The 16,835-nt window shown below is 36.3% G+C and overlaps 1 protein-coding gene across 1 annotated transcript in view; it reads right to left on the reverse strand.

The window, feature by feature from the left end:
- The window catches only part of SPAG16 (sperm associated antigen 16), a 750,884-nt gene that overhangs the window by 720,549 nt on the left and 13,500 nt on the right, over positions 1-16,835 (reverse strand). The window contains exons 4-5 of the mRNA XM_037042002.1: positions 9,706-9,824; positions 2,636-2,773 (exon numbers count right to left, since the gene is read on the reverse strand). Of these exons, the coding sequence (XP_036897897.1) occupies positions 2,636-2,773; positions 9,706-9,824 (257 nt within the window). The remainder of the gene's footprint in view (positions 1-2,635; positions 2,774-9,705; positions 9,825-16,835) is intronic.

The following is a 16,835-nucleotide window of genomic DNA, read 5'->3' on the forward strand; positions in this document are numbered from 1 at the left end:
ATTACAGCAATTCAAATGATATCTCAGAGTGAAAGATTTTCCCTTTTCATTTCTTCCTTCATGATTGACTCATCACTGCTGAATGTTAACAGCATGAGGACTAAAAAAATCTAGGGATGACAGATAGCCTTCACAGATACCCAGAGGAATAGCTGCGGTTTTCAAGCACTCTGTGACCGGCACAGCCATCTAACTCGAGCTGTCGCTTTTAACGACCACATCGCTCCCCCAGGAGTTAGTAATATTATGTATAATTATTCCCAGATTAACAATAGGAAAGCTGAGTTAATAAGTAGAATATTAGAAGCTAGGTATTTGAACTTTAAGTTCAATACTCTTTCCAGGGCAACTTTCCCCTAGATAAATATTAAGCAGATAGCTTTATGATCGCTCTGATTTTTCTAGCTATATCATTAAATTGTACCAGTATAATCAAGACAACAGATAACAAATCTTGCTTTAAGAAATGGCCTTAATCCTAAAAGAAAAACTTTAGGTCAAATTCCATAATGGAAATCTCACGTTTATCACTGATTCCTACTGGAAAATAGCCTTACAAGTCAAATTTAAAAACCTGTCTGATGAAATATTACTACTTGGGCAAACTTGTGACATAACAGATATAATTTAAGAATTTTTTTTTTTTACAAAATTTCACTCTCCGTTTTCTGAGAATGTCTCCAGCAGAATTAGGCTACAGGGACACACTTCACCAAAGTGTGCTGTGAAAAGATGATGAGCTTAATATCCACTCAGTGATATAAATATTAGACATCTACCAAGGGCCAATTATCTTTCCTTCAAATTTTCTATGTCAGGTAGATTAAAGCAAATAAATATCTTCCTTTTCTAATTTGTTCAAGTTTGTATCAAGTAAGATAGATTTGAGAGATTACCATAAACCATTGAAATTAACACTACATTTTAGCAAATATAGTATATCTTATAAACATTTGGTAATCTAATATTTTAGCAAATATAAACAAGAGACAGGCCCTGGATGGTATAGCTCAGTGGATTGAGCGCAGGCCTGTGAACCAGAGGATTGCAGTTCAATTCCCAGTCAGGGCACATGCCTGGGTTGCAGGCCAGTTCCCAGCAAGGGACACACAAGAGGCAACCATACATTGATATTTCTCTCCCTCTGTCCTTCCCTTCCCCTCTAAAGATAAATGAATAAAATCCTTAAACATTTTTTAAAGATTATTAAAAAAACAAGGGACAGATCTGAATGATATCTGTTTTAATCATGGTTTCTTCTAACGTTACATTAATAATCTCATTTGCTAATAGTTCATATGGTATTGATTATAATTATTAAATATAAACAACCAGTAATTAACAGGATTATTTAATACCACTGGGGAAAAACTCATTTCACAGAGAGGCACTGTTCCAAAGAAAATAAGCTAACAAAGCAACAATGCAAAGGGTTCAGGAACAGAAACAGGACACCAGGCAGCACTCTGAAAAATCTGCCTGTTAAATGCCCAGTGCTCCCATTAGGTATCTGTGCAAGATCCCAGTGAGCATCGGGCCAGAAGTGTGAATTGCTTCTGAGAACTGGAACCTAGAACAGACAGACCGCTGGTTCTCACAGCACACTATCCTGTGGATCATCATCCACTTCTGCCTAAAACACAAAAGGCCCAACAGCACATCCACAGACAGTATAAAATGCATATAACTTGAAACAACAGTTCTATGAGTGTATATGTAACTGAGTAAATAACAGTTTACCACCGCCTTTTAAAAATAGGAGCTCATGTTAAATGTTTCTGTTGGTATGCCATGAAGTCTTATTTCATTAAGGTTAACTTTTTTTACAAAGATCTTAAAAATATTACATTCCTGTATGGCATTTTTATCTATTTTTTGTTTTAATCTGACTCTTTAACAAAGAAAGCTCTTCTTTAAATGGTTTAATAAAAATTAATGAACAAACTTTGAACTGTCTTCACTCAATATGTCAGCATTGACTTTCCACCTAACACTGTCTTACACGAGTAGATTTACACAGGTCGACACATTCACACATTTTGTCTTTGCCAGTATAACACTGTTCATTGAAATCTATTCACCCAAAACTGCATGTCTTCCATTAATTTTAGGAAAAAGAAAGAAAGATGCAGAGAGATTTGACTTTTGTTCAGTTTCTCCTGTATGTATAAATTTACTCTAGAAAATTCCTAAATAAGTTTCCTTTGGGAAATTTTCAAATTCTGAAATTCTTCTACCAGAAATACACCAGCTTCTTCGTTCCTCTCTGATTTCTGTAATTTTATTATTATTTCAGGACTTAACTTATCTTCACAGGGGAAGATTTGACAAACCATGAAAAGATTATCAAAATACATACGGAGGTGAAAGTTATACAACAGATTAATCATCTCCTACATAACACCCTGCATTCCACCCTAGCTGATGAGTTACAATTGGGAATGTTCTGGTCATCTGTCCAATTAGTTTGCTAGTGAAGCCTTTCACATTCTTTCCAACTAGAACTTAAACGTAATTCAGTTCTCCAGAATTAAAGTTCTGGTACATTAACCACCACCCACTTATTAGCCTCACTTAACTCTTTATTTTTACTTAGTCCAAAATAAAGAAAAAAGTCAATTAAAAACTAACATACTCAGCTGCCTGTTTGTAGTGCTTCAAGTCTTTCTTCAAATTTTTGTTTTCATTTTCTAAAAGCATATTCTGGGTGTACACATCCGGGACGTTTCTAACATGGCTAACTTCAGTTACGCCCTTCTGTATTAATTCGTACCTAGAATAAAATGAAACAAAAAGCTTTATGTTGTTTCTTCTTAATTTGCTTAACTTATGTACAACTCAAAAACTTAAGTCTTAGGGAATGTTTACAGAAATTAGTTTGCAATATTACTTGCATAAATTAAAACGTCAACATTCATAAATTCTTTCTAAGGATTAATGGATTGTTAGGTCCTAGTATCGTCAGGTGTATAAAATGTAACTGAACATCTGCTGGGTTTCATGCACTAATCTAGACACTGGCGAAATTAAACAAATGGTTCAAGGCTGTATTTCATGGAGTTTATAGAGTTTTGACTGGTGTGGATAGTGACATGTTCTGTATGAATAAAATAAAGCAGGGTAAGAGAGACTGACGTGGAGAGTGATAAGGTTGTTGGCATTATTTTGTACAGGGTGTCCAAAGAAAGTATGACTGACAAAATGACATTTGAGCAGAGGACTGAAGGGAAATAAAGGAATAAGCCATGTGGATACGTGGGAGAGGAGCATTCTCGGCTGATAGAAAAGCAAATGTAAAGGCCCTGAAACAAGGAAGTGCTTGGCATGTAAAATAAAGAGCTCAAAGCCAGTGTATCTAGAGTATCTGGAGATGGGGCCAACTAACTGAGCAACAGGGAGCCTGGTGAGAGATGGGTCAGGTAAACTGGAGGGAGCCAGAGAGAGGGATGTGATTTGACTTTGAACCGGACTGAAGTCACAGGCAGACTTTGAGAGAAAAGTGACACTGATCTGATTTATGTTTTTCAAAGACTTGTCTGGCATCAGTTTAAATAAGCTAACTCTAGAGTAGCAAGAACAGAATCAGACTCGTTTGGAGAGTGCTGTGACAGTCCAGGAGAGAGAGAATGGAGGCAAGAGCAAAACAGGTATCAGCAGAGATTATGAAAAATGGGTCCCTTCTGGATATACTTATAAAGGTGGAGCCAAGGGGATTTTATGATACATCAGCTGTCAGGTGTTGATTAAAACGAGAAGTCAAAGATAACTCCAAGGTTTTGGGGGTGAGCAACAGAGAGGCATTTACTGAGATGAGGACAAACACAGTAGACACTGGGTGGTTAAAGAAATCAAGGAATTCTTCCTATTCATGTTCATTGCAATATTTAAAGAGAGAAGTGAAGAGTCCAAGGACTGTTTGAAGAATGAGGAGAAAAGGAATACTGCTAAACAGAGACTGAAAACAGAGAGGAAGCAGTGAGGTACTGGGCAAGTATGAGCACAGTGCCTCAGGGACCAAGTGAACAAAGTATGGTAAGAAGAAGGAAATGAATGACAGTGATAAATGCTGCATGGAGCGTGGGTGAGACGAAGTCACTGAAAAAAGTTTCCGGAGAGTCATGGAAAAGAAAGTGGACCTAGAGGTATCAGAGAGTTGAAAAGGATTTGTGGTAACCAACTTTTCCAAGGAGATATGCTTTAAGCAGAGCCAAGAAATCAAGATGAACTTAGAATAGGATACAGAGTTCAGGATATTTTTTTATTTCTTCTTTCTTTTAATAGATGACATATTACTGCACATCTGTACGTTTATGAGAATGATCTAGCAGAAAGGGGGAAAGTGTACAGTGCAGGATACAAAGGGGCCAATGTCCTTGAGTAGGCCAGAGGAGCTGGGATCCAGCAGGAAAAGGAGGAGTGGCCCTAGATGACAAGGCTATGGCACAGGCCCTGTGACAGGTCAAAGGGTAACTCTGAGGACAGAGGCAGCAGGCTGGTAGAGAGGCAGGCAGGAGCTGTGGCACTTCCACTGTGTCAGTGAAATAAGAGGGAACATCAGGGAATCATTCACATTTGTAAATAGTTACAATTAGAATCATTATATGTAGAAATTAACCAAGCTGAATATAAAACAGAAGCATAAAAACATTTCAAGTAATAAAGTTATTAATAAACAAATCTCTGTTTTGTTAAAAATAAACAAATCTGCTATGGATGGATTAAACATTAGTTTTAAGATGTTTAATTATCAATATTTTCATATTATACACTTTTACTTTTATTACACACTAAGAGTCGTGTGTTTTTATGTTACACATGTTATTTGAAATTAAGAAAATACCAAGAAAAGCCCTGCAGAATATCCACAAAGTTAAGATAATTGAATCAATATTAAGTAATACTTGCCACAATTTCTAAAATAGCAAACAGATAACCATTTAATCATAAATTCACTATTTTATCCATATTTGAAATGTGATTTATTCTTATCTCAGAAGAAAAGACATATGGATTGACAGAAGAACTGGACCATAAAGTTTTTCTGAGCATAAAATTGGTTTTCAGCAACTTGCTTTATTTAATGCAGAAAAAATCACTACAGAAATTATTTCAATAAGAAAAACGGTGATATAGAGACCTTCTCTAAATTAAATGCTCTGCAAATAAGTATGTGATAAAATAAGTAAAAATAAAACATAACACAAATAACACATTACAACATATATATCTTAGAATATTCAGAAGTCACTTACCAAGCAAAAATTATGCCACGCGTGTAAAAATACCAAACATGACTTTAAACTCACCAAAACTTATGATTCTATAGGTGAATTGGAAATTTTAATATACAAACTCTGGAAATATATTCTCAGTCAAATCTACATTTTCCTACATAAGATTTTTTGCTTTTGTCTCAGGTGTATCTGTGTGTGAATTTTAAGAAATATCCTGGTCTCTACTCCTTCTTCCTTCATCACTTACCCTTAAAATAAAAATGAAACTGTTCACATGGGGGAAAAAAAGATGGTCATGTAAGTATTGGGAACTGAAAACAAAACACTACCAACAGAACTGCCTTGAATTACTGCCAATGAATTTACATTAATGTTCTTCATACTCACCACAAGGTCCATAAATTAATGACAGTGATACAGAAAGAAAGAAACACATATATTTCATAGCCTTTCATAAGCCTTTCATATAAATGCATAGCCTTTCCTAAGACGAGTGTATATACCTAAAGAGTTTAACACCCACTGCCACAAATGATGACTACTATGATAGAATTTCAGTGAACATAGAAATGATGCAGTAAGAGCAAGCATTATTTTTCCTTCAAGATGGCACTTAAGGCATAGGATATAAAAGCCAGAAAAACAATCATCTAGGTGATAAGCGTCAAATGAGAATCTTTCCTCCATATTTACAAAGAGAACTGCGGAAATATTTCACAAGTGAAGACAAAACTCCTTTAACTACTGCACAAACTGAGGATGTTGGAATCCTCAGCACTATCATGACATCACTGTGGAAGCAGAGTCCTTCACAAGAAAGACAGAGAACAGTTGAACAAGTCTAGTACTGGTCCCATGATTCTTCAAGCCAATATGAAAAATGGGTACAAATCAAAATATTCCTTTACTGACATTTTTCCAAGATCCCCTGTACAATTCCACAATTCAGCATGGTGGGTAGGAGAGGCACTGACCAGCACTGACGGGCTGCCACGCACTACGGCTTCCTAGCCCCTCTCAGCCCGCTTGCTCATCCATACAATGGAGGTGACAGCAGCTCCCTGCTCCACACAGTTGTTGAGAGAAGGAAAAAAAGCATGAAAAATGGAGACAACTGTACTTAAGAAACAAAAAATAATGCAAATTTTTTAAATGTCATTAATACATACTAAACTAAAAAAAAAAAACATACTAAACTAAGGAAATGACAACAAAGTGCCTTCCTGAGTGATAAACCTTAGGCTTCATCTTCTTAAATATTTTTAAATGCTTCATGTTTAATGAAGACTATATTAGTTCTGGTTACAAGCACATGTTAAGTATTCACTTTCAAAGCCTGCCTTCTTGAAAATATAGTACATAAATAAATCTCTGCATATACATTTACAGAGCTCACATTTAACATATTGTAGCACAGTAAAACTTAGCAGGACAGAATAGTCACAACATTCCTGTGTTTAACTTAATCCTGGCTGGAGAAAACAATGATTACGACATGACCCATAACCAGAAGTCAAATCCTAAAAATCAACCAAAAAAACAGCGACAGGCTTCAATGACGAAGGAACAAAAAGTAGTTGTGTGGTTTTCACTAAGAGACAGTAATGTACACACAGCACCACGTACACTCCCCACACACACTGTGCGGCAGGTGGTGTCATTTTAGTCCTAGGCTCTGGCTTTAAACCTACCCATTACCAGAAAGTTTTAACTATACTGCCCACGTTGGAGTAATTCTATAAATTATGCCAAATTTATCGGCTAAAAGCAGCAATATTTATCTTTTTAGAACATTACAGGACTACACTACTACAAAATTTATAATTTCTTCTATAATTAATAAAAATTTTAAATTAGCAATAAAATATCATAAATAACTATACTATTATCTATGACGACATTTTTATTACCACCCCAATCTTCAGCACAGGCCAAACTGGAGATAAGCAAGAATTGAGTAGGAAGTGAAAGAGTGAAAAAGGAAAGAAAAAAACCTTGTTTTTCAAAACATTTGGCTATACAGGGAAAAAGAGTTAGAGAGGATGGAAGGAATCACAGAGAGAAAGGTAAAGAAGAGCAAGAATGTATGTTTCTGGTGGATGAGTTCTGACTGCGTTACAAACAGCACAATGGCCCAGTGGAGTTGAGCGCTGAGTAACACGTGCTCAGGGCAGGTGCTAAAAGCACACTGAACGTGTCGTCCATTTTAACCCCTCTTCGTTTTTGCCCCCATGGAAATCATCATTGTCCACAGAGTTCTTCTAAAGAGATATATACTACATATGCACACACACACATACATATATATAATCCTTTTTTTTGTAAACAGCAAGGAATAAAAAAAGCTTTCTTGGCCATACGGTTTCTCCCGCGACTAATTAACTTTGCTGTTATAGCATGAAAGCAGCCACGAACAATAACTTAAAAAAATTCATGGCTCTGTTTCAAGAAAATTTTATTTACAAAATAAAAGGCAGGCTAGAGTTGTCCCAGGGGTCTTGGTTTGTTGACCCCAGATTTAAAGGATTTACTTCAATTAATGTTTGATGAATGAAAGGACCTAAGTCAAATTTCAGTACCCAGGTTGTCTGGTTTGGGTTATTTTTTTGTTTCTTTGTTTACAATCAAACAATGGAAAAACCTTGTTTTAAAGAATTCGTAGCAATTGCATGTTTTTTTCTCCATAGTAAAAATGATCTAAGTAATCTATTTAACATTCCTATAACCCCACTCTGCAGAACACATGAACGTGTCTCTCTGATCAAAGTCAGAGACGCTCTTCGTGAGTAAAAGCAGCCAGTACAGTGTAATCACAGGGCAGACAACTCGAGATCTCATTACAAACTGGCTGCCAGGGATAAGGATAAAAGTATTTGAACCAGACCATATATTAAGATATTTTACACAAATTTTACTTAATGATTGCAATATTATGCTAAGTGGCATGCTTACTTAGTGTTCTAAAATTCCTACCACAATTGTAGTTCCCTACAATTTCCTCTCAATTCAAACTGCTAAATGTGAAAAAATAACATGGCAAGCCTCTCTTTGTGAAGAGTGTGGTTCCACGTTTCTCCAGGGAATCGTTGAACACCTTAGGCTGACCGATCCTGTGAGCACCGCATGTCCTAACACATATCCTCGGAAGAAGAAAAGGTAACTGAACCTCATTAATCTTTCATCTCTTTAGTACTACAAGTTAATCATCTACTTTTACAAAAATGTACTTATAATACATTTGTAAATGTTTTAGGGGCATTTTCATAAAAATCATTTACACGATTTCCACATTTAGTAGGAACAGTATTATTTTACTGCCATTAAACTTGATCTTTTTCGTAAACTATAATAAAAATGGTGTTCCTCCTTTAATGTATTAACACTAGATATGCAATTTAAAGTTTTAAAACATATCTCTTCTATGTGTATGGTCCAAGTAGATGAGAACCAAAGAAAAGCAAAAGATAAAAACAACACCATATGGATTAGTAAAAATTAAAGCTTGCCCCTATATTTAAAATTAGGATTATCCAAAAAACATTATAAACATCTTTATATACCATATAATTCCCTCTTCCTATAATATGCAATGGTTTTTAAAGACCAAATATATTTTCCTATCCGATTATTTAATAACATTTCCTTAAAGAATGCCAGGACTCTGAAAGCATGCCTGGTGCCATTACTGCTGGAGCAAAGGGACAAACACAGCATATCTGCTAAAGTTTATAACCAATGAGTTAAATTTTTTCAACTGTAACAAAAAAAAATCTTTAGTTACCATTTGAAATGTTTCCACTTACTTCTACTTCTACATGAAGAAAAAATTTTAATTTATATATTTATGTATTTTTTATTGTTGTTCCAGTACAGTTGTCTCCGTTTCTCCCCCCCCCACCCCAATATCCCCAGACCCACCCTCAATCCTACTCCCTGCTTCGGCTCATCCATGGGTCCTTTATACATGTTCCTTAATGTGAAGAAAAATTTATAGAAAAAGAGAATCAATCATTTGTGTGAGTAGAAAAAGGCAGACCATTATACTACATGAAAAACAAGCAAAGTAGTAAGTACTATTAGTAGGATTTCTTAATGCAGGAAATAATACCCTGACCAATTTTGCAGAAAATATTAGGAAAAGCATTTCATAAAGTCACTTTGTATTATATCATAAAACTCCAGAATGTATTCCAGTTACCTGACTTGAAAATCACCTCATTTTGAATATTTGACAAAGGTGTTTGATATAAATTTATTTGAAACTGATACCTGACGATATGCATTTATGTGTTTACAGGGACATGTCCGGGGGAGGTGTGCTGTGGTTTCAGTTCTGGGGATGGGACAGGTTTCCACCCAGTTCATCCATTTTGCATGAACTGAGTGGCTTCAGTTTTTAGGAGAGTTAAAAGTGTACATATGAAATACTATTAGCATTTCCAGAAAATTCTTTATCTACATAACTATTTACCATTCAGACTGAAAGCAATCGAGGGTCCTGGTCATACCCATCTTGATCAGAAAGTTGCAGAGAAAGTCTTCTATTACTTCAGGGACTTCACGCTTTGAAGGAAGGACTGTTTTCTGCTCCTGAAATTTAAATGTACAATAAATTATTTTGGAATCATCGAAGTTTTGATTAATGGCATTGATTTATTCATTTATTTGTTCATTTTTTCTACTATGCTTTTGAGATGGACAATAATTGAAGGATAATCACTAGAGATAAAGCAGTGATAAAAACAGGCAAGACTCAGTCCTCATAGCTAATAACCAAGTGGACAGAGACAGAAAGTAAATAACCACTTTAAAAATATAGTATGGAAGATGGTACTAAGTGTCCACATTAAAAAAGCCAAGGATTAAAACTAGAGGGAGCCAAGAGAAGGGCAAAACTGTGTGTGGAGTCTGGCTGCTCTGCATGTAACCTAATGAAGGACGATTCACCAATAAAACAGCATCTGAGCAGAAATCTGCAGAGGAGGTTCAGACGTGGCATCAGCAAGTACAAAGGCACTGAGGCAAGAGTGTGATCGGATTGTCTGAAGACAAATAAGGTCAGCTTGCCCTTTCAATATTACAGAATACATTCAAAAATAAATCTGTGGACCTTTAAATTATTTTAATTTTTATCAATATGAAAAGAAATACTGTATAATGATTTTGGTGTCTTTCTATTATAGAAGTAATAAGGAAGAAATCATGTGTGATGAAAGAGTCTTGCACGACTATTTCACAATGAGAGTCTATCAACTAGAGGAGAGGTCAGCTAACTCTTCTTGGAAATAAAGTTAATTAGAACACAGCCACCCCATTTGTTTACGTATTGTCTACGGCTGCTGTTGCTCTACGTGACAGGGCTCCGTAGTTCAACAGAAATCTGCCCTATGGCCCTCAATTAGAAAAACGGTGATATTTCAGCAAGTGAGATATAAAGTTAAGACAGCCATACAAACTACAGTATCACATAATTCAATGTATAAAACAAATCAAAGAATAGGTAAATTCTTAGAAAATATCAACAACATCATCCTTGTCATTAGCCTGCATTCATTTTCTTTTCATTAGGAGAAACTAGTTAACTTAACTGTCAATCATTTGGATAGACAGATCTACTTTCTCACACACAGAAACTCAGCAGTGGACTTTTCCTTCCTATTTCTCCTCCTCACACTGCTAGTGGCTACAGACCAGGTTACACAGAATACACAGCATGATTACACAGAAACACAGTGAGGAAAAAGAATCTGTTGCCATAAAAAGTTCTTTTCAAAAGTACTATATACAGCCTCGGCTGGTGTAGTTCAGTGGATTAAGAGCCAGCCTGTGAACCAAAGGGTCAGCTGTTTAATTCCCAGTCTAGGGCACATGCCTGGGTTGCAGGCCAGATTCCCAGTAAGAGGTGCTGGAGAAGCAACCAAACATTGATATTTCTCTCCCTCTCTTTCTCCCTCCCTTCCCCTCTCTCTAAAAATAAATAATTAAACATTTGAAAAAAAAGTTCTATACACAATTTGACACTGATGTGAATTACCTGTAGGTGCTATAACATTCAAAATGGTGGAGAGTTGAAGCAAATTTGGGGGTTACAGAAAATTCCTAAAATGACTAGGGGTTTTAAATATTTCTTTTATAAAACTTGAGCAGAATAACTTAGAATCCCATTTCTAAAATTACTACTGTTAAAAGGTAATGTATAACAATGTTAATATATTCAGGACCCTATATAAAAAACCATGAGAGATGCCAAAGTTGCAGAATACCATATTTTGCCTTGTACAGTGCACAATTTTCTGCCCAAATATTTGAGGAAAAAATAAGGATGCGCATTATACATGGGAAGTACTAATTCCATATCTATATCAATGCTTTTCTTTTATTTATACTCATGCATTAGAAGTGTAACTCTAGAAAACAATAATGGTATCTGTATGCAAAATAATAACCTGAAATATGATCATTGGTTTTGTTTCTAAATATAAATAAGTTTAAAAAATTGAATTAAAACAAAAGATGTTTTTCCTGAAAGTTGGGACCAAAAACATGGGTGCACATTACACACACCAAAAGAGTTTCTTGTGCTCGCCTCCGAGTCCTGCATTCCAGTGGACAATTACACAGAATTGTTTGGTGAGGGCCTAACACAGTCAGATGCAAATGTTTGTTATACAATAGTAAATACTACCTTGAAATATGGAGTCAATAAACTTGAATACATTCCATAGGATTAGATGAATGACAGCTGAAGGAATCAGGGACACGGGAGGATAAAACAGGAGAATGTACCTACTTTAGTCTCTCACCACGCCTGTGGGCTGCCGTTTGCATGTACGTTGGTACGTATGGCTGCGACACAGCTGATAGGTTCCTGCAGTCTCCAAAAGATGTTTTCTTTCTCCCTCTTCCTGAATACATCTGATATGCATACTAACAATTCTACATAATCTTCCACTGCACTTTTATCTCTATTACACATTCTATACAATCATTCTATGGCTTCATAAATTTAATGATGATGTTAATAAAGTACCTCAGAATAAGTACAATAAGAACAACTACTTTACTACCTAGCAAATATGCCTCTCTTTGAAGATTGCTGAATTATAAAAATATAGCCCACCCACATGTGACCCATGTTCAGTTGTATACATTAAAGTTATAAATTTGAATTTTCCTAAGTAGAGAGGTTTCTAGATGTTGTAATGAGGGCAACAGCAGAGAGCTGCTCTAAAAAATGATAAAGCAGTAAGCAAATAAAGGCTTTGTTAGGGAAACTCTTAGGTCAGAGTTTAGAGTGGGCCAAGGGAACTAAATGGTAAAAGAAAAAAAATAAGCTTTCAGAAACAACAATAAACAAATGAATAAATAAATAGGAAGTTCAGTGGATGAAGAAGGTCTAAATAAAAGGAATACAAATTTACTAATCCTAGATTCTTTTGTTATAACAACATAATTCCTGGCAAAAATATTTGATGAAAAATCTGAATAACTATACCAGAAAAATTTTAGCATAAAATTCTATAAAACTTCTCAAATTCTATGTTCTCAGTACATTTTTATACTCAAAAACCACATAAGGCTTTTGCTTAAATGGATTGTATCTATCAACAGTTACCATATTATAAATTAAGTTTTTAAATATTTATTTTTAAGTAACTATAAGAGCACTGTTACCCAGTAACATAAATTAGCATAGTTTTATAAAACAGAACAGCATTTTGCAAAGACAAAAATAAATTAGTACGAAGAGTAGCACTGTCACAAAGTTTTGCAAATTTCTTTAATATGCAGAGGAGGGAGCTGGACCCCAAAGTTTGCTTCTGCATCAACCTGCTGTGATGTAACCTTGGCTGAGCCACGTGAAGAAAACTGAACACAGACAAACGTAGTCGGAAAATGGAGGGCAACACAAACCCCAGTGGGACACTGACTACACTTTTAGAACTACTGATAAATATGTTAAACAACATAACAGTTTTGTTCCGTCACCAACTTGTCTCCTATAAAAACACTTGACATTTCAAAGAAATGCCTTCAACTCACAGAAGATCAGGCTGACTGAGGAGGAGGAGAGGGCATGCCAGGAAAATGAAGAATTGTATTATCTGTGCGCCTTGCTACTGTGATCTCTATAGATCAAAGTTAGAATTTTATAAAAACTAAGTTATTAGAGAAGTATAGCAATACAAAGTACCTTCGAGAGTGCACCACCAAAATTACCAAAACAAAAAGCCAAGAACCAAAGGGATTAAAGAATTATACCCCCCAAAATGGCAATGATAGTGTTAGTAAGAAGGCTCCCAGTTTAGAGGGGAAAACCCCATGTGAATGTAACAACTCTTTTTCATAAATACATAAAATATCTCTAAGGAATATAAATGTGTGTATCCTATCTCCACTTACATTCATATTTAGAAAAAAAGACTTTAGTTTCAAGAAATACCTGGCAGTATAAGAAACCACACACTTGTTACACATTAATAACATTTCCTACCTTCTTAATTTTTTTCAATAATCACCTTAAATATATTTCATCTCAGAGTTCAGAAACATTGCACCTATTAAGGAAACTGATGTTGCATCACACACAATTTAAACTTTATGAAATAAAACATGCAATCAATTCTCAAATTTTCATCTATATTAACAATGTATAAAGATAATCATAGCAATTTATTTAAATGTCAAGTATTCAATAAACACTTGTATTAGTTTACTTAACAAAAGACTATTTACATTATTTCCAACTTTCAATTATATCAATGACTTCAATTATTTTTCACCATTTTAACTGTATTTAAACTTTCCTAACATAGTACCTTTCTCTTTCAATCTTTAATGAAAATGTTGACAGTGCTCATTGAATAAGGACCACTGCATCCTCTAATGTAGAAGACAATACACCATATTTATAAACAGATGTAACTAGATCACAAAAAAAGGAAGTTGGTTTCATAGGCAATGGATAGTCTTTGAAATAGAAAGCCCATGGCACAGCTCAAAGTTAGTTTTTGAAGATAAAATATTATAAAAATAACACACAAATCAGAAATACATTAATTGATGTACTATCATAAAATAAATCCATATTTAATTTTAAAAGCTGAAGGGTGATTTTTTGTAAATTTTCTGCATAGCACTGTTCCTCTGAAGAACTCAAAAAACATGTACATAGAACTTAAAGTCAGCTATAAATGTGTCAGAAATCTAGCAAGTTAACTCTTGCAAGGTTTTGATAAAAGAAAGCTTCTGAGAAATTGACAAAAGAGTTATTGATATTTGGGATTTCTGCCAAGATGGAGGCATAGGTGGAAACACTGTGCCTTCTCCCACAACCAAGTTTGAATACAACAAAAGTTTGGAGAACAAAGACACAGCCAAAGAACAGAAAATTGAATTATACGGAAGTCCGACAACAACAACCATTCAACCCGGACGGTAAGAGGGGCGGAGCCAGCAGCAGAGCAGGGTCGGCAGGAAAGATCCCCAGACCTAGGTGTGCAGGTAGCCCGGACCCAGTGAGGGTGTGGGGCAGACTGACCGTGGTCGCACATTCGTGCACAGGGAGACAGACCACGCAGGCCCCAGCATCGAACCCAGTGGTGGAGGGCTAACGGCGGTGGCGCACTCGTGTGCAGTGGGACGAAACACGAGGCCCCAGTGACGGTGGCAGCTGTAGCACCTGTGGCTGCAGCGGCGGGAGGCGGCAGACGGGAGGCCATTGCTCCTCTTTGACCCCACCCCCACGTACAGCGTCACAACCCAGCAACTGAGTTGCCCTGCTCTAGTGAACACCTGGGGCTCCAATCCTGCTACATAACAGGCACGAACAGCCCAAAAGATGGCACAAGAAGAACTCAAAGTCCCAGAGCCGATAACTCTGAGGGACCAAGGGATTGCCAGCCTCTCACATGCACAGTTCAAGACACTGTTTATCAGGATGCTCACAGAACTGGTTGATTATAGTCACAAATTAGAGGACCATATGAAGGCTAAACTAATTGAAATAAAGGGAGATGCACAGGAAACCAATAGTGATGGAAAGGAAACTGGAACTCAAATCAATGGAATGGACCAGAAGGAAGAACAAAACATCCAACCAGAAAGGAATGAAGAAATGAGAATTCAAAAAAATGAGGAGAGGCTTAGGAACCTCCAGGACATCTTTAAACGTTCCAATATCCGAATTATAGGGGTACCAGAAGGGGGAAAGAAACAGCCACGAGTGGAAAACTTATTTGAACAAATAATAAAGGAGAACTTCCCCAGTCTGGCAAAGGAAATAGACTTCCAGGAAATCCAGGAAGCTCAGAGAGTCCCAAAGAACTTGGACCCAAGAAGGAACACACCAAGGCACATCATAATTACATTAGTCAAGATACAAATGAAGGAGAGAATCCTAGAAGCAGCAAGAGATAAGGGGGCAGTCACCTACAAAGGAGTACCCATCAGACTGTCAGCAGATTTCTCAAAAGAGACCTTCCAGGCAAGAAGGGGCTGGAAAGAAGTATTCCAAGTCATGAAATCCAAAGACCTACAGCCAAGATTGCTCTATCCCACAAAGCTTTCATTTAGAAGAAAAGGGCAGATAAAGTGCTTCTCAGACAAGATCAAATTCAAGGAGTTCATCGTCACCAAGCTCTTATTATATGAAATGCTAAAGGGACTTACCTAAGAAAAAGAAGATGAAAAATATGAACAGTGAAAGGACAGCAAACTCACAGTTATTAGCAACCACATCTAAAACAAAAGCAAATCAAGAGGACAGCTAGATCAGGAGCGGAACCATAGAAATGAAGAAAACACATGGAGGGTTAGCAACAGGGGAGTGGGAGGAGGAGAAGGGGGGAGAAGGTACAGAAAATAGCATAGGCAATAGGTAGAAAATAGATAGGGGGAAGGGCAAGAATAGTAGGGGAAATATAGAATCTAAAGAACTTGAGATACGTGGTTATAAACTAAGGAGGGGAGAATGGTGGGGGAGGGAGTCTGCGGGTGGAGGGGAATGAAGGGGGTAATAGAACAACTGTAATGGTATAATCAATAAAAATATAAATAAAAAAAGAATTATTGATATTTGGTTCAATAGATATGATGGCTACTCCACTGTATTTCTTCCCCAACTGTGCTCCCTGGCCTCAGCCTTGGGATGGCAAACACATCCCAGCATGATATCAAGTACTAAAAAGCAGTTACATTTGGGTCATAATAATTTCACTCGATGGTTCACTTATGTATTCACTCACTCAGCTGCTCTTCATCTAGTACCTCCTGTGTACCAAGCACTGTGTTAGGCATATCTACTTTAAGCCTAACCAGGACAAGTGAGTGGTACATAGTGGTTTTTAACTCCTTTACCTAATGATGTAAAGCAAGAGGGAAGATAACAAGCAGCAAATAAACACATCATGCAACTGAAATTTTTATATAGTTGCATATCATTCAAAATGCTGTATCTAAAACTGTCCCTGTAATTTACTGCATTGAGATATCCAAAAGACTACTAAGTCCATATAGGAGACTTCACTTTAAGTCTATCTAGAAGGGACTATGTCCATAAGACACATTAGAGAATACAGTTTACTGTGAGCTAGAGCCCTC

This window comes from Sturnira hondurensis, unplaced genomic scaffold (genome assembly GCF_014824575.4).
Source record: "Sturnira hondurensis isolate 20B ecotype Veracruz unplaced genomic scaffold, ASM1482457v3 Scaffold0003681, whole genome shotgun sequence".
NCBI lineage: Eukaryota > Metazoa > Chordata > Mammalia > Chiroptera > Phyllostomidae > Sturnira > Sturnira hondurensis.